Source organism: Fundulus heteroclitus, unplaced genomic scaffold (genome assembly GCF_011125445.2).
Source record: "Fundulus heteroclitus isolate FHET01 unplaced genomic scaffold, MU-UCD_Fhet_4.1 scaffold_61, whole genome shotgun sequence".
Taxonomy (NCBI): domain Eukaryota; kingdom Metazoa; phylum Chordata; class Actinopteri; order Cyprinodontiformes; family Fundulidae; genus Fundulus; species Fundulus heteroclitus.
This window is the reverse complement of record NW_023397044.1, coordinates 2027576-2045675: the sequence shown is the minus strand read 5'-3', so window position 1 is coordinate 2045675 and position 18100 is coordinate 2027576. Positions and strand designations below refer to the sequence as shown.

General features: G+C 42.8%; 1 protein-coding gene across 3 annotated transcripts; it reads left to right on the top strand.

The window, feature by feature from the left end:
- Positions 1-2477: 2477 nt before the first annotated feature.
- LOC118561316 lies at positions 2478-17049 on the top strand. 3 transcript variants are annotated; one of them, XR_004929944.1, is made up of 4 exons: positions 2478-5621; positions 5886-6797; positions 12038-12189; positions 16951-17049. XR_004929944.1 is itself a non-coding variant. In XM_036133323.1 (3 exons), exons 1-3 carry the CDS (start codon positions 5447-5449, stop codon positions 12049-12051), a joined length of 1101 nt encoding a protein of 366 aa, XP_035989216.1. In that variant the 5' UTR covers positions 2478-5446; the 3' UTR covers positions 12052-12518. The 3 variants fall into 3 exon arrangements, 2 of the variants coding, with proteins under 2 accessions (XP_035989216.1, XP_035989215.1); XM_036133323.1 differs by lacking the exon at positions 16951-17049 and having other exon boundaries at positions 12038-12518; XM_036133322.1 differs by lacking the exons at positions 12038-12189; positions 16951-17049 and having other exon boundaries at positions 5886-7417.
- Positions 17050-18100: the final 1051 nt, after the last annotated feature.

Genomic DNA, 18100 nt, shown 5'->3' with positions numbered 1-18100 from the left:
AAATATTTCATCAGCAGTATGTCTACTTGTGCTCCTGTATCTATCTTCATTGAGACTGCAGCATAATTCCTGTCTGTTTATCCATGAGTTCCATCCGCTTGCTCTGCCCGCTTTGGTGGATCCCTGGTTAACTTCGCCTGTTCTGCTCTGTCACTGCCTGCATCTTCTGGTCTCCTGCTCATCCCTACCTGCCTGCACCATCAGCCAAGATTCACCTGCCTAGTCTGGTTCTGTTTGTTTGACTTACCTGCCACTATTCATCCTCTCAATAAACCTTTTAAAATACGTAACTCTGTGTCCGGCTGAATATTGGGTTCACCAGCAGTAGTCATTACAATATCAGAATATAATTTTTTCAATTGTAAATATTTAAAAGTGTTTTGTGAGTATTAGATATCTTTTACATAACTGATCAAAAGTAAGCAATACCGCGTCTGCATATAGATCTTTAACTTTCTGAATACCTTTAAACTTCCACTTTTTAAATCCCCCATCATTTTTGGCGGATATTTTGAAAAAAACATTGTTATATAATGTATTTAACCATGAACCGCGGAACGCCCATCAGTCCGGCGCGCATGCGCGAAAAACCCGGATGAAAGTGAACTACCCATTTATTTAATTTTTTTTCTGACGTTCCAGCACACACGCCCCGTATTTATTTCCACTTACAATCATTATATTACAGCTAACACAATATTTACAGAATAAAAATACTGTTAAAAGAAAAGTCAAACTCACCCCTGCTCTAAATATTCCCGAAAAAGTGTCTCCGTCTGCCATCCACTATGGTCAAAAGATCCCTGTGTGTGTGGGCGCACATCAAGCTGTTCAGTCTTTTCTGGGTCATTGTTGATCTCAGATGGGTCTTGATACGACGGAGGGATGAGAAACACCTCTCAGCACTTGCAGTGGACACAGCCTTAAAGCTAGCTAAGCTAACGAAGCAGCGGTCATTTTGTTTACATCACATGACACAATCAGCCAATAGGTCTGTAGGAGCGTACTTTTAGTTAGTTATTTTTTGGAATCTAAGCAATGCCTACGACTTGTTGTGCTCCCGGTTGCACAGAGAGGCATTCCAAATCGTTGGATGTACGTTTCTGTCGTTTACCGAAGGAGGAAGGACAAAGGAAGAAATGGATATTTCCAATGAAAAGAGCACAGGCAGACACTCCCAATGGACTGGGGGAGCCATCATACTACACTTCATCTCCGGTAAATACAACTTAATTCTGCTCTAGTCATTGTTCTACTTAAATAGCGCCGGAGGGGAGGTGGCGATCGCTACACAGGCCGGAGAAGCGGCTGCTGCTGCTGTAGCAGCCGCTTCTGCGGCTGTCTGGAGCAGTTTCTCTGTTTGCGTCCGCCATTGTGTTCGCCTTTTGCCTACCAGTCGCGCATGCGCGAAAAACCCGGATGAAAACAATAGCAGTGAACTACCCTATACATTTTTAGATGGGATGATTTATCGCTTTCTCATTGGAGAATGATGCTGCTGCCATAGACTATTGTGCATTTGAAAAAATAGCTATTGAATAATTTAATTTTATTTATATATATTATTTTACATGTTTGATCATCAAAAGTAGGTAGGGCCGCGGCCCTACCGGTTCCGCGGTCCTTGTATTTAACTGTTATAAATGTTGAAAGGGATACTGTGTAAACTTCAGACCGATGGCTTTACTGCATCATTAAAGCAGCACCATGTAACTTTTAGCCACTAGGGGCACTAGACCTGTAACATCTATGTTTAGTGGTGGGGACGGCTAACCTGACTCTAGCCATATATATTTCGCTCCCCCTAGCTCCACTTGGGACCTCTCCATAGGAATTGCCTTTTTTGAAGGCTGGGCCTTATCAAAAATTCCTGCATATGATTGGATAAGCCACTTGTCTGTCATCTTTATCGACATGCTATTTCAACCACTCACACCAAAGCTAACCCATGACGCTGTGAGAGCGACGCAGGAAAATTATTATAATTTTTTTTTACGTGTTTGCGGCTCAAGTGGCACATGTTTTATTGACATTGAGCTGACAGGAAGAGGGGGAAAGACAGGCAGCAAAGCGCTGCGGGTCGGAGTCGGTCCCGGGCCGACTGCATCGAGGACTAAAAGCCTCCTAATATGGTTTGCGCTATCCGCTCCGCCGCGGGGGCGCCCCGGAAAACAAAACTTGCCAAATCCGGTCGGGAGAAGGGCGAAAACATCGTTTCCACCAACAAAAGCCTTCAGAGCCGTTCTCTGATGTTCTTTTAATGAAACAGTATTAGGTAGATTGGACAACACGGAAGAAATAGCAGCATCAATGTTAACGCTTGCTTCCTCGATGCGAGCCGCCATTGCTATCTGAATCAAAACAGTCTCACGTCACGGTCGCTTCTCCACTACGTCACATCTATGAAACTCCAGCCCTGTGTTCTGATTCGCTAGACAATAAAATTGGTTGGAGAAATCACTCTCTATGGGAGAGGTCCCACATGGATGTAAGTGAAGCTAGGTGGAGCGAAATCTATATGGCTAGAGTCAGGTTAGGGGACGGCAGCCTTTACCACTCAAGGAGCCATTTGGACCCGTTTCACACAGTAAAGAAAAGGAGCCACAAAACCCTTTTGAAATGTTTAATTAAATTACAAAGCATATAACACGTTTTTTTTGCAACAGAAATGGACCCGCAGCAGAACCAACGCTCCCCTGCGCTTGTTTTTTTTTTTTTTCCTCACAAAGTACAAAACTTCTGTTGTTCTGGAAATCATCCACTCTGCTAATGTCAGAGTTTTTATTTTGAATAAAACTTGGTGCGAGTAAACGCACGTCATAGTCAGATTATTTGATTCTCAGTCCATATAAACGGGACATTCTGAATACTTTCTTTTCTTTTAATCTGAACACATTTTAATCACATCCGGGAAAGTTACGGACGTAAACGAGCTCCCGTCATTGACCAGCTAACAAGTGTTATGAAAATATAATCATATATATTATAGTGTAGCTTAAAGTAATACAGATGATAACTTTAACCCGGTAACCTAAAGAAATGGATGTGTGTGAAAACAAAGGGTGCATTCAAACTTCAGATAGATACCAGGAGCAGGAGGCACAGAGGCCATATGACAGTCTTGTGAGTGATAACGCTGTTAAAATGTTTGCATGATTGTGTATGTTGTTGCAGTCAAACTCCCAGGAACCAAGCTAGGAGATAGATTATATTTAAAAGTCAAAGGTTAGGAAACAGATGTGTGCAGCAGACTGAATGTCTCATGTAGGTCCAGCCCCGCTTGGACTGTCTGTGTTAAAAGGGGGGGAACAACGTGTATGTTTTGAGACAGGCTTCAGACACAGGCAGAGAACTAAGGTATTCGATGCTGGGATAAACGTGTAAGTGTCTCCCACTTTGGAATTCCAAATTGTAATAAATATATGTTTAACATTTATTTTTGCCTCTGAATTCACTGCCTTTTTTCTCTCTGTGCCAAATCTTCGACCGGGTGAGACGAGAAGGGGGGCCGTTAGCTAAACAGGCCCCACAGGTATCTCGTTAACTGGCGCCGTGACCCCGGGATTTGGCTGTGAGTAAAGAGTTTGTTTGAATATTGGACACGAAGGAGGACCTTGCCATAAGCATCACGGGTCGACCCAAAACAGGTAAGGAGATTTTTTCTCCATTGGCAAACCGTTAGTTATGTAGGCGAAATTGAGTGGTGCTTTTGGTTTTAGGAAATCTCTTCTAAATAGGTTTAAATAGAATTTATGTTGAAACCGAGAAATGAGAGAATGAGAGTTATCTGTATGTCCACGTCGGAAAACCGTAAAATAAGAGAAATAATAAAAATATACAGTTAAAACTTAAATGTTGAAGCTGTAAAAGAAAAGACAATAAAAAATATAAAATACAAAGATAAAACAAAGTCTCGGAAGTTGGTCGCTCCCTCTCCAGGACTGACGAGTCTGGTGAATTTTAAGACTGAGGTGGAACGTTACCTCGGAGAAAGGAGACTCTCCACAGAAACGTAGCGATAGGAACGGCCGAGAATACATAACCATCTAAAAGTTGAGGCTAAGACAGCAAGACCTTTAAAGTGAGCTGTAAAAAAGATAAGAGATTAAAAAGGGGCCCCAGGAGGACGATAGAATTGCTCTCTAACATCAGAACAGGGTTTCTGATGTACGACGATTAGACGCGGAGTTATTAAAAAAGAACGTTTTCGTCGAGTAGAAGGGTATTAAAAGGAGACCCTCTGCGCGCGCAAGGCTGTCTGTCTTAAACGTTGTCTGTCCTGGTCGGTTTAACAATTTTATTTTGGTTTAAATGGGATCCATGGTGTGAATGATCAGAAGCTCCGGTCTGAGTCTGTCTCTGTGTGTGCGCGGCTTCGAAGTCTCTTGTGTGTGTGTGAACGGGTGGTTACGCATGCGTATGTGTGGCTGTAATGGTCTCGCTATGGTGTCTTGTACCAAAACTAACCATCAGCCAAACTCCTTTCACACGAGTCAGGATTACTCAGTTGTTCCTTTATTTTTACGTAGAATGGAGTGAAACTGCCAAAAAAAAAACAAACAACTCACAATGAGCTCAGAATAGCTAACAGAAGTGCTTTACACACAGTTGCATACATTGAAAGTACAAAAACAATGCAACTTTAGGATGCTACAATAATAATGAGCTGCAATGCTACGTAGCAACCTAACAAATCGTAACAGCCTGCTAATTAGCAATGACGTAGCAAATAACTGAATCGTCCACAGGTGTCTTCAGAACCAATTAAACTTAAATTCAATAGACAACTTACTTTGCTTCTCATTTTAACATAAATGCTCATTCTGAAGTATAAGCTGCTACTCACAGGCGTTGCGTCGAAGAACTTCACCTGGAATGCGGCGTTCATAACAGACACGTCTTTTCATCTGCTCTACCGCTAGCAAACAAAACGTACTAACATGAAAGCAAAGCATTTCCTTAAATGTCCAGCAGATGGCAGCAGTGCAAGTTCTCGCTCGAGCTGCTCGCGAGAACTTGTCTCAGTCTGTTAACAGGCCTTCTTCCCCGCCTACAGCTTGTCAGATGACGAAAGCAGGCCCTGAGGAGCATGCGTTGCACGTCCAGGAACCTGGAGTAAGACCGCCCTCTAGGGGCTGTTCTTCTGTATCTTCAGAAGACACACAACCAGCAACAGGTTTAAATCATGTTGATCTTAATAAAACAGGAACTAGATCACCAGCAGTATCGACTAATGTCAAGTTTAATAACCCACGTTCATTGGAGCCTGAGGTTAATGTAAAAATGTCACTAAAAGGTATTTGGCAGGAGGAAACGCATGCTGAAGAAGGCATGGTTGATAATAATGGGTTATATTATTCTACTGAAGAAGCAGAATTTGCCAGGAGTCAGAGAACACCACGCACTCGTGGTGTGAGGAAGAAATTTAAAGGATAGCTTTCACAGCATGCATTCAATGACAACTCGTTCTCAAGGTCCCACTAGAGTGCAGATGCCTATATTACAAAATAATGTGGGCACAGAAAACTATGTCCCTTATTCATTTGGTGATGTACAAGCCCTGGTGGACAAATTGCCTAGTATTGCAGCTGGTGGCAGATTGTGGCTTGCCGAACTTGATAATGGTAAATGGACTGAACTTATATAGCGCTTTTCCAGTCATGCTGACCACCCAAAGCACTGTACACTATAGCCACATTCACCCAATCGCTCTCACTAACGCGCACACATTTATACACCGAGACACAGCTCGGTAGGCAACTTGGGGTTAAGTGCCTTGCCCAAGGGCACATCGACATGTGGCAAGGAGAAGCTGGAATCGAACCCACAACCTTCTGGTTGAAAGACAACTACTCAACCCATCAAGCCACAGTCGCTCTAACTAAATCTAACTAAAGGAACTAAACTGGCTTTGGGTGATTTTATAGCTGTTCAAGGCCATTGTGTTCCTGCTTCAACTGCAGATGACATTGAATATGAAGCTCGAACATCCAATATTAGGGATGAAACTTTATTCTCATCAGTTATCACTCGTTTGGGGAACGCAATAAGAGAACATTTCCCATTATCAACTCATGCAGCGGTTCCCAAGTTTGACTGGGATCCCTTACAGCATTCAAAGGATTTCATTACTCAAGCTGAGGAGAGTTGGATCAAACACACAGGTGTAAATCCAAAAGGGGATAGTTCTAACTTGGGTGAATTATTCAGGGAAGCAGTCCTGAAAGGTGTGCCTCCTTTGGTGTCACAGCTGATGAAACAGAATCCTGAGATGCCTGGTTGTGAGTATGCCCGCTGGGAAAAACATCTTGTACACCATTTACACGTTGCTCAGGATGTAGAGAAGAAGAAAAAACAAGAGAAAGAGGATATTCATGATCAATTAATCAAATTGCAATTATTAGACGCTAAACGGCAGGTGAATCAACGTAAACAAGAAAAAACTGAACATGTTATGGTCTCAGCAGTTGCATCACCTGGGGCTCCATCCCCGATGGTGACACCTCAGTTTAATCCAATGCAAGGGGGAGGGATCCCCCCTCCTGTTTTCTATCATCCATGTAACTACAGATCTGCGGGTTCTGCGCGTGGATTCAGATGGCGATTTGGTGGACAGCGTGGACGGTCAGGTTGGAGCCGTGGTCTGAGAGGACGAGGTGGATATGGCGGACCTGGGAGAGCACCTGTCGACATTTGCTTTAACTGTGGACAAGTTGGACACTGGGCAAGGGATTGTCAATCCCCACCAGGAGATGAGATTGTGCCACCAAACCCTAATATGGCCCCGCCTCCGCAAGGTCAGTACCCCCAGCACGGGAAAACTTTTATGGACAATTTTGACACATCCCTGAAAATAACTCCAGCAGCGTGAGTTCTGCAGACCCCATGCTGCCAGCGAAGGTTGGAGAAGAACACATGAACTTTTTAGTCGACACTGGAGCTACATATTCCACTATAATCAATCAGCCATCTGCCTCTGTGCTCAGTCGACTAAAACTGTGTTACTAATAGGTTTCTCAGGGAAGGAACAGTGTCTGCCGTTGACTTTACCACTTCCGGTGAAAGTTGGAAACCAGAAACTGCATCATTCATTCGTATGGTCTCCTTCTACACCTGTCAATTTGATGGGAAGAGACTTGTTGGTTAAACTGGGAGCTGCAGTGCTTTGTGGACCTCAAAGTTTGACTGTTACCTTTCCAGACGGTTCTTCTCTAGCATGTGGGCACACTTTCCAAGATGGACAATATCTGGTTCGGCCCATGGGGGAAGAGTTTGCTGACATCTACTGGGGACTCTTAATAGAACCTGCTGAAGCTGGTGTTCTCTCGGTGTTCCAGCTGTGGAAGTGTCTGCCAGTGGCAACCATCTTTCAGTCTGATTTATTAATTAGTCCCAGGCCAATTAATAACTACAGTTCTTTTGAACATTTAACCCTCAGTTTCCCTCATCCAAACTGCAAAGCAATGAAACCTCTTCTGTTTGTTGTTTTGTATCGTCCACCAGGCCCTTACACTCAGTTTTTGGATGAGTTGTCAGATTTCTTATCTGATTTGGTGTTAAATACTGATAAGGTTATTATAGTGGCTGATTTTAACATCCATGTTGACACAGAATGTGATAACCTTAGTGTAGCCTTTAAAACTATCCTAGATTCAATTGGTTTTGCTCAAAATGTGCATAAACCGACGCACTCTTGGCTCCATACTTTAGACCTTGTGCTGACATATGGCATTGATTGTGAAGAATTAACAGTATTTCCTCACAACCCTGTCCTATCTGATCATTTTTTTAATAACATTTGAGTTTAATCTAACTGAGTTCTTCACCCCCAAAAGAGGGTTCCATTATAGTAGATCTTTATCGGATAATGCTGTATCAAAACGTCTGTCCCCTTTTTAATATCCTCCGTATTGCAGAAATGCCCTGTAGATGGCAGCAATGTTGTTTCTTCCAATTCACAAATAGATGTCTTTGTAAACGGTATGACTTCGTCATTGCGTTCTGCATTAGACAATGTAGCTCCCTTGAAAAAGAAGGTGATTATTCACAGGACGCTGGCTCCTTGGTTTAATTCAGAGCTGCGTTCCTTGAAGCACAATGTTAGGAAATTGGAGAGAAAATGGCGCTCTACACACCAAGAGGAATCCTACCTAATCTGGAGGGACAGTCTATTGTTGTATAACAAGACCGTTCGCAGAGTTAGAGCAGCATATTTTTCATCATTAATTGAGGAGAATAAGAATAATCCTAGATTTCTTTTCAGTACAGTTGCCAAACTTACCCAGAGCCACAGCTCTGTTGATCCATCCATTCCCTTAGCTCTTAGCAGTAATGATTTTATGGGATTCTTCATAAATAAAATTGATTCCATTAAAAATAAAATAATTGGCATCCTCCCAAACATGATTACCTCGTCCTCAGTAAGTGAGGCAGCATTGGAGGAATCCTTAGAACCTGCGCAGTGTCTGGACTGTTTAAAAGCAGTAGAGCTTTCTGAGCTATCTAAAATTTTAGCTTCATCTAAACCTTCTACCTGTATGTTAGACCCAATCCCAACCAAGTTGTTTAAGGAGGTATTCCCTCTGATCAGTGGTCCTATTTTAGACATGATTAATCTATCCTTGGTAAATGGATATGTACCACAGGCTTTTAAAGTAGCTGTTATTAAACCTTTACTTAAGAAACCATCTCTTGATCAAGATGAGTTAGTAAATTACAGACCTATATCTAATCTTCTTTTCTTATCTAAAATTCTTGAGAAAGTAGTTGCTAATCAACTATTTGAACATTTACAAAGTAATGACCTACTTGAGGAGTTTCAGTCAGGCTTTAGAGCTCATCATAGCACTGAAACAGCTCTGGTGAAGGTCATCAATGATATTCTCATGGCCTCAGATAATGGACTTGTGTCTGTACTTGTCCTGTTAGATCTCAGTGCTGCATTTGATACAGTTAATCACAATATTCTCCTACAAAGACTTGAGCATACTGTAGGGATTAAGGGAATAGCATTAGGCTGTCGCACAGATTCCAGTTTGTCCATGTTAATAATAAATCTTCCTCAAACTCTAGGGTCACTTGTGGAGTACCACAGGGTTCAGTCCTTGGACCAATTCTATTTACTATATATATGCTTCCGATTGGCAAAATTATCAGACAGCATGGGATTAATTTCCACTGTTATGCTGATGACACTCAGCTATATTTATCCATAAATCCTGATGAATCCAATCAGTTACTTCGACTGCAGTCATGTCTTGATGACATCAAAAGCTGGATGACTTTAAATTTCCTGCATTTAAATTCTGACAAGACAGAAGTTGTAATCTTTGGGCCAGAGTCTTCAAAAAATAAAGTTCTTAATCAATCACTTAATCTGGATTGCATTAACTTGGCCTCTGGTAATAAAGTTAAAAATCTTGGTGTTGTTTTCGACCAAGACATGTCATTTAAATCCCATATTAAACAGGTTTCCAGAGTTTCCTTTTTCACGTCCGGAATATCGGCAAAATTAGAAACATTCTGTCCAGGGGTGATGCTGAAAAACTAGTCCATGCATTTGTTACTTCAAGGCTGGACTATTGTAATTCTTTACTATCAGGAAGTCCACAAAATGCAGTTTGAAGTCTTCGGCTGATCCAAAATGCTGCGGCAAGAGTTCTGATGAAAATCAATAAGAGGGATCATATTTCTCCAATTTTAGCTTCCCTTCATTGGCTTCCTGTTAAATCAAAAATAGAATTTAAAATTCTTCTTCTAACGTATTATGCCCTTAATAATCAAGCTCCATCATATATCAGAGCTCTGATTACCCTGTATGTTCCTAACAGAGCACTTCGCTCTCAGACTGCAGGTCTGCTGGTGGTTCCCAGAGTCTCTAAAAGTAGAATGGGAGGCAGATCCTTTAGCTATCAGGCTCCTCTCCTGTGGAACCAACTCCCAGTTTTGGTCCGTGAGGCAGACACCCTGTCTACTTTTAAGACTAATCTTAAAACTTTCCTTTTTGACAAAGCTTATAGTTAGAGTGGCTCATGTTACCCTGAGCTATCTCTATAGTTGTGCTGTGATAGGCCTAGGCTGCTGGAGGACATCAGGGTCTAATTTTCTCACTCTACTGATTTCTACTGTTCTTCAGTCTACTGTTCTCCAGTTTTGCATTGTATTACATTGAAATGACTGTCGTCATTTCAGCTTTTAACTTTTTACTCTCTCTCTTTTTCTTCATAGTAGGTACACCTGGTCTGGCGTTCTGTTAACTGTGACATCATCCAGAGAAGACGGCTCACCCGCTACTACCATCTAATGTAGAACAGATTACTAGATCAATGTGTGCTTCTGTGCTTTTTTGTCTCTCTTGTTGTGTCTCTGCTCTGTCTTCTGTAACCCCAGTCGGTCGAGGCAGATGACCGTTCATACTGAGCCCGGTTCTGCTGGAGGTTTTCCTTCCCGTTAATGGGGAGTTTTTCTTCCCACTGTCGCTTCATGCTTGCTCAGTATGAGGGATTGCAGCAAAGCCACGTACAATGCAGACGACTCTCCCTGTGGCTCTACGGTTCCCCAGGAGTGAATGCTGCTTGTCGGGACTCTGATGCAATCAACTGGTTTCCTTATATAGGACATTTTTGACCAATCTGTATAATCTGACCCAATCTGTATAATATGATTGAACTTGATTTTGTAAAGTGCCTTGAGATGACATGTTTCATGATTTGGCGCTATATAAATAAAATTGAATTGAACTGAATAGAGCAGAGGTGTCAAACGCGGCAGCCAAATGCATTATCATCATTCAACAATGATTACTGAAAAAGACGTACTTCGTTCCTGCAGTTCCTATACTGTCCACGAGTGGCGCTGTGTATTATTCAGAGCAGACAACAAGCAGTACTCTTTGAGTTCCGGGTCAGAGGTGAACTCCTCCGTCTTGTTGCTGCTATTGCTTGCAGTGCTGTGCTGCCGTTTTTCCTAAATTACTGAAGGATATTGTTGAATCAAGTCCATTAACCCAGACGAAGGGTTCCATTGGGTGTTGTCGTTGCAACTACGTGACGGTGAGTCGTTTATTTAATGTCGGTTTTATATTATGGTAGAAATGCGGTGGCTAGGCTATGCCACTGAGCTATATGCTACACGTATTGGCATCTTAAAAATGGTCTTATAAGCTTAAAAGATCATTCTACTATTGTTGACTTTGTGGCTGAATACAAGATATGTTCTCAAAGCGTTAAATAAGCCCCTTGATTTTTCAACATTTTGTCTTTTAAGGATAATTTTAAGTTACTTTTCATTAAATTTGTCAATGCCTAACAGCAGCCGGTAAAGAGCTGCGTGAAGCTGACACCCCACCCACAGAAAAAACTCAGTTAAATAGACAGAATGGTTAGTGCTTCGTTTGTGCAGGTTTGTGCCGTTAAAATTATCGTTTGTGCTGCTTTGGTTTCGGAGATATTATGAATTTTAATTTCAACCGATGACGTCACCACAGGCCGCCGTTGCAAAATAAAGCGCTACATTGTTATTCCTTTGCTGGTGCTGAGCTGGAGCCAAAGCAAACCAGAGTGGTCAACTTCTTTAGTGCTGTGTTTGTGCATGTTTGTGCCGTTAAAGTTAACGTTTGTGCTACTTTGGTTTCGGAGATATTATGAATTTTAATTTCAGCCGATGACGTCATCCCAGACCGCCGCTTCAAAATAAAGTGCTATGTTTTTCTTTCTTTGCTGGTGCTGAGCTGGATCCAAAGCAAACCACAGTGGGCTACTTTTTCAGCGCTTTGTTTGTGCAACAACAACCTTGGAATAAAATAAAATAAAGTTTTCATTAAGATTTGCAGCCCAATAGTTTTTGGGGAGCGTTAAGTTTTTGATATTTTGTGCTGAGCTCAATACATAACGTGTATTGAGCGCAAAAAGAGGTATGGCTGTTTGGATTATGCATGTATGTTAGTGTCGTCTCCCAGCACCACACACACTGACAGTCTATGGAAACACTGATGTCTACATTGTATGATTATATGCACAACCGTGTCACCTGTTTGCAGGTCTAGGAGAGTGATTCTGTCCAGCGAGGAAGAAGATGATGATGACCCTACACCTCCACTACCCCCATCCTCCTTCAGGTCTGTGCTGACGGCTCCTCTGCCTCATCCATCCACCCACAGGCCTACACCTCCTCGGCCTCCAGCCCCCGCAGGTCTGCCCCGACACCTCTACTGCCTCCAATCCTGACACACAGTGATGCGAGTGAAACTGATTAGAATGTGTACTTTTTAATTGGCCCGTTTAATTGTCTGATTAAAGTGTCTGTGCTGACATCTCCTTTGCCTCTATCCAACTGGTCTACAATAAATAAACGCATTGTAGCAAAGTAGCAAGAGCTCTCCTGTGTGCTGGCTGTTTTATGTTTGTTTTTGTCTTTGATGTATTTGCCACTTTAAATTATGGCCGTGAGACACTTCTGAGGATCCGTGAGGAAGTTTGTGGTCTGTCTTTTGCCAATACTGGACTGAGGTGTGCTGATTTCGATGCGTGCCCCACTCGAGGCAAACAAGGCCAGGAGTCGGGCCGCGGAAGTCGGGAGCAGAGCGAAAGGACTGGGCGGAGGTATCGCCACATACGCCGTACAGCTGAGCCCCTGAGCGGGGACGCTACAGGCTACCAGCGGCGGAAGCGCAGACACCGTGGGAAGCGAGGAGGGCTGCTTGTGAAGCTGCGCAGCCGCCAGTCGAGGATCCCGCTGCCGTCCATCTACCTGGCGAATGTCCAGTCATTGCCGAACAAGACGGACGACCTGCTGAGCCGCATCAAGACCCAGCGCGAGGCCCGGGACTGCTCCGTGTACTGCCTGACAGAGACGTGGCTACACAGCGGCGTGCTGGATTCTTCTTTCCAGCCGCCGGGCTTCTCTGTCCATCGCTCGGACAGGTTGAAGGAGCGTACCGGAAAATCGAAGGGTGGAGGTGTGTGTTTTTTAATTAATGAACTTTGGTGCACTGATTGTGTCATCGTGAACAAAACTTGCAACGTCAACTTGGAATGTCTTATTTTGAAATGCCGCCCCTTTTTTCTCCCACGGGAGTTTTCGGTGATGTTCCTGTGTGGAGTTTACATACATCCTCGGGCGGACATTTCTGTTGCCTTGAGTGAATTAAGCGACATTGTATACAAATTTGAGAATTCCAAGGTTAATGCTGTGTCTATAGTTGCTGGTGATTTTAACAAATGTAATTTAAAAATTGCCTTTCCCAACTACTATCAGCATGTTAAACATCCAACTAGGGGAGCGCACATCCTGGATCACTGTTACAGTAATGTAAAATCTGCTTATAAATCCAGTCTCAGACCAGCTTTTGGAAAATCCGATCACTCCTCTGTGTTACTTCTTCCTACATATATACAGAGGAGTAAACAATCAAAACCTTCGTCATGTATTGTTCAGTGCTGGACGAAGGAGAGTGAATTGAAACTACAAGGATGCTTTGATGCTACTGATTGGTCTGTGTTCCGCTCAGAAAACTTGGATGAGTATTGTGATGCAGTGACTGGGTACATTGACTTTTGCATTGACTGCTGTGTTCTAAGAAAGATAATAAAACGGCATGCTAGTCAGAACCCGTGGTACAATGCAGATGTGAACAGGAAAATGCAACAGCGGGCCGTGGCTTTTAAATCTGGTAACGCCGCTGCTTATAAGCTGTCCAGATATTCTTTGGAGAGGTCCATAAAAGCTGCTAAACGAGCTTATGGAATTAACATAGAGGGTCATTTCATGGAGGGGGACCCACGACGTATGTGGCAAGGGTTAAATTCTATCACTGCTTGGAAACCAAAAAGAGGATCTATCACTAATGTTGAGCCATCCTTGCCAAACGAACTAAATGAGTTTTATTGCCGTTTTGAAATCGGAAATGTTGAACCTGTTGTTTTTCCTGCCTGTAATGAGCAGAGTTTTAACATCATTCAAGAGGATGTCCAGAGGGTTTTGGGCAAGACGAAGGTTAGGAAGGCACCTGGACCGGACTGTATTCCTCCTCGTGTCCTTAAACTGTGCTCTGAGCAACTTGCTCCTGTTTTGACAGATCTTTTTAACATGTCACTGAAGAAGTGCACTGTTCCAGCTAGCTTTAAAAGATCAATTATAATTCCAGTGCCCAAGAAGACACCTGTGACGTGTCTGAATGACTATCGGCCAGTGGCCCTCACATCTGTCCTGATGAAAACCTTTGAGCGGTTGGTGTTGGAGTTTATTAGGGATCAAATCGATGTGTCTGTGGACCCACTACAATTTGCATACAGGAAAAACAGAAGTGTTGAGGACGCCATTTCTTTTGCTTTAAACTCTGTCTATAAGCATCTAGAGGCACATAAATCATATGCTAGAATGCTATTTATAGACTACAGTTCAGCTTTTAATTCAATGGTCCCAAAAAAGCTCATTCAGAAATTGAAATGTCTTGGACTTGATGATGCCATTTGTAAATGGATTTTAAATTTTTTGACTTGTCGACCACAAAGAGTCAAAATCAATGGTTGTATCTCAGATGAGCTGAATGTTAGCACTGGTTCACCGCAGGGGTGTATTCTGAGCCCCCTGCTGTTTACATTGTATACTCACGACCTTGCAGCATCTCATGACAATAATGTCATAATCAAATACGCTGATGACACAACTATCATTGGGCTGATCAGCTCTAACGATGAATCTCATTATCGCGAGGAGGTGGAGAATGTTGTTCAATGGAGTAAGGAAAATAACTTGCTTTTGAACACTTCAAAAACATGTGAACTTGTTATTGATTTTTGTCACAATAGGATTCAGTCACCTATTGCTATTCATGATTCTGATGTGCAGATTATTAAGAAATGTAAATTTTTGGGTGTGACTCTTTCTCATGACTTGAATTGGAGCTCTAATACGACTAATATTGCTAAGAAAGCGAGACAGCGCCTTTTCTTTTTACGTAGGCTTCGAGAGTTTACTCAGAATACTAAGATTTTATTGAATTTTTACTATTGTGTAATTGAGAGTGTCCTAACCAGTTGTATTACTGTGTGGTTTGGTAATCTCACTCAAAAAGAGAAGAAGGCCTTGAATAAAGTGGTTCGCTCAGCCAGCAGAATTATTGGCTGCACTCTTCCGCTCCTTGAGTTCACATATAAGGCGAGAGTATTGAATCGAGCTTTACAGCTGGCTAATGATGCCTCAGGCCATCCAGCAAGGGCTTTCTTTGAGATGCTTCCCTCAGGGAGAAGGTATCGTTCTGCAAAATATACTACTGATCGCCATTTACACAGCTTCTTCCCACAAGCTGTGATTGCTTTGAACAAAGCATCTTAAACTAGGCACTTGTATGTATATATGTATGGATTTTATTGTACAGTATTTTTACTTTTATATGGGCATTTTTTTAATATTGAGGCTTCATGTGGCTTTGTCTGTCTGTTTTCTATGTTGTGTCCTATGATGTGTTTACGTTGACTCTGCACTCTGAGCTACTTGCACATTTTTTTCCAATGCAGGTAAAACTGCAAATGGCTAATAAAGTGAATCTGTGAATCTTGTAACAAAGGAAAGTATACAAAGAACAGGCAAGTGGTGACTGAGTGCTTAACAGGAACATATGTTCACATCTGTGGATCTGCATGCTCTGCCCCATGTTCTGTACCTAAGGAGAGGATGCAGGAATGGATCTGCTTCACATGTGACAACCACCTATTTAGAGGAGGGATGCCACCAATTGCTGCTGCAAATGGCTTGCATCTGTCACCCATTCCCCCAGAGCTTGCTGAGCTGAATGTACTGGAAAGGCAGATTATTGCAAAAATTATCCCATTTGCAAAGATCGTGTCATTGCCAAAAGGACAGCAAAAAGCAGTGCATGGAGCAGTTGTATGTGTTCCTTCTGATATGGAAACAACTGTAAACCCACGGCCCAACACAGAAGCCCAGCTCTTACAGGTCAAGCTGAAAAGAAAAATAACATTCAAAGGACATCAGTACTTTTACACTGTTAACATGAAGAATGTTCTGGCTGGTCTGACAACACTTAAACAGACCCATCCCGATTACAGGGATGTTACAATAAATCAAAGTGCTGCCTGTGATTTTCAACAGAATGAGCCAACCAAGGAGTCAATCCCTGAATCTGACACTGATTCAGGTGCAGCAACAGACCAACAACCTGAGCACATAGGAGAAGAGCATCAAGCACTTCGGCCTGGTTTAGTCTTGGACACGTGCATGCAGCCCCCGGACTTGGCACAAGAAGTGTTATCTTAGGGAGACGGACTTTTCAGCATTGCTCCTGCCCAAGGAAATAAACCTGTTTCCTTCTTCAGTGTTCCCAGGCTTGAATCCATGGCTTACCCAGTCCAATTCCCCACTGGAAGAAATACCTTGGATGAAGTCAGACGAGTCAAGCTGTCTCCAAGTATGTATTTCAATGTACGTCTTTTCTCGGTAGACACTAGGTTTGCGGCAGACCAGAGTTATCTTTTCTTTGCTCAGTTTATCACTGAGACCCACATGGCCAACAGCAGCATGTCTATTCAAACACGAAAAGGAAAACCAACGACCAAAGATGGACGGAACATTTCCAATAAAATGCTCCAGGATAAAGAAGAGGTGGAAACACTGATCCACAATAAAGAGGCCACTCGTTTCATGCAACCGTTACGAGGCACTCCGCCTTATTGGGAATATATCAAGATTACAAACACATTTGTGTAAAATTGCCTTTGACTGTTCTAATTAAACTGTTTTACTGTTTTTAATGTCCTTCTTTGTTTCTACATTATATCTCTACTTGCTTTTATTCTATTTTCTATCTACATTTTATTCCTACTTGCGTTTATTTTGCTATATTTTAATCATGTAAAGCACTTTGCATTGTCTCTGTACTGAATTGTGCTATATAAATAAATTTCCCTTGCCTTGCATCTGTGACCAAGACAGCAAGTCTTTGTGATGTATCAAGAGCCACAGGGTCCAGGGGTAATGTCAGCACACCACCAAGAAGGACGAACCACATCCAACAGGATTAACTGTGGACACACGAGGAAGCTGTCTGAAAGGGATGTTCGGGTGCTAACCCGGATTGTATCCAAAAAACATAAAACCACGGCTCCCCAAGTCACAGCAGAATTAAATGTGCACCTCAACTCTCCTGTTTCCACCAAAACTGTCCGTCGGGAGCTCCACAGGGTCAATATACACAGCCGGGCTGCTATAGCCAAACCTTTGGTTACTTGTGCCAATGTCAAACGTCGGTTTCAATGTTGCAAATCTTGGGCTGTGGACAATGTGAAACATGTATAGTTCTCTGATGAGTCCACCTTTACTGTTTTCCCCACATCCGGGAGAGTTACGGTGTGGAGAAGCCCCAAAGAAGCGTACCAGTCAGACTGTTGCATGCCCAGAGCGAAGCAGTGATGGTTTGGGCTGCCATGGCATTCCCTTGGCCCCATACTTGTGCTAGATGGGTGCGTCACTGCGTGGACTTGTTGTTGATTTTTATAACAAAAAGATTTCCCTTTTACACAACTTTAGATTTTTTTGGGGGGGGGGGGATTGGAGAGACAAGTTCTGCCGCGGACCGACTCGCGGAGCGGGGGGGGGTGCGAGGAGGAGGAGGAGGAGGAGCGGACCGACTCGCGGAGCGAGTAGTGGTTTAGGACTACCGTAGCAAATGAATGGGAATCGTTGACCGTCGGCTGTCGCCAATTAGCTCATTAGCTGCGTCTCAGATCGATATACGCAGTTGCAGCTCTGCAGACGCAAAGTTTTCCTGGTCGGCAGGTTTTGATGAAGACAAATCCTTTTCACTCAGAAGGTTTGATTTAAAATCCCCAAGCGATGAGAGCCTACGACCAAGGAATTCGGAAGCTTTGCCTTTGACGGTCACGCCCACCACCAGGCGGGCGCCTTCTTCAACTTCTTCAGAAGTTGAACGATTCTAGTTTTAAATGCTGTTATTGGCACCTCTGCTCTCACTTGTCTGTATATAGTTTTGCTCCTATGTAGATAAGTGCTGTTGTCATCACATACTCTTAAAAAGTGTCAGATGGTCACTAATAAGTATCTGTTTTGTATAAAGTTTAAAGTA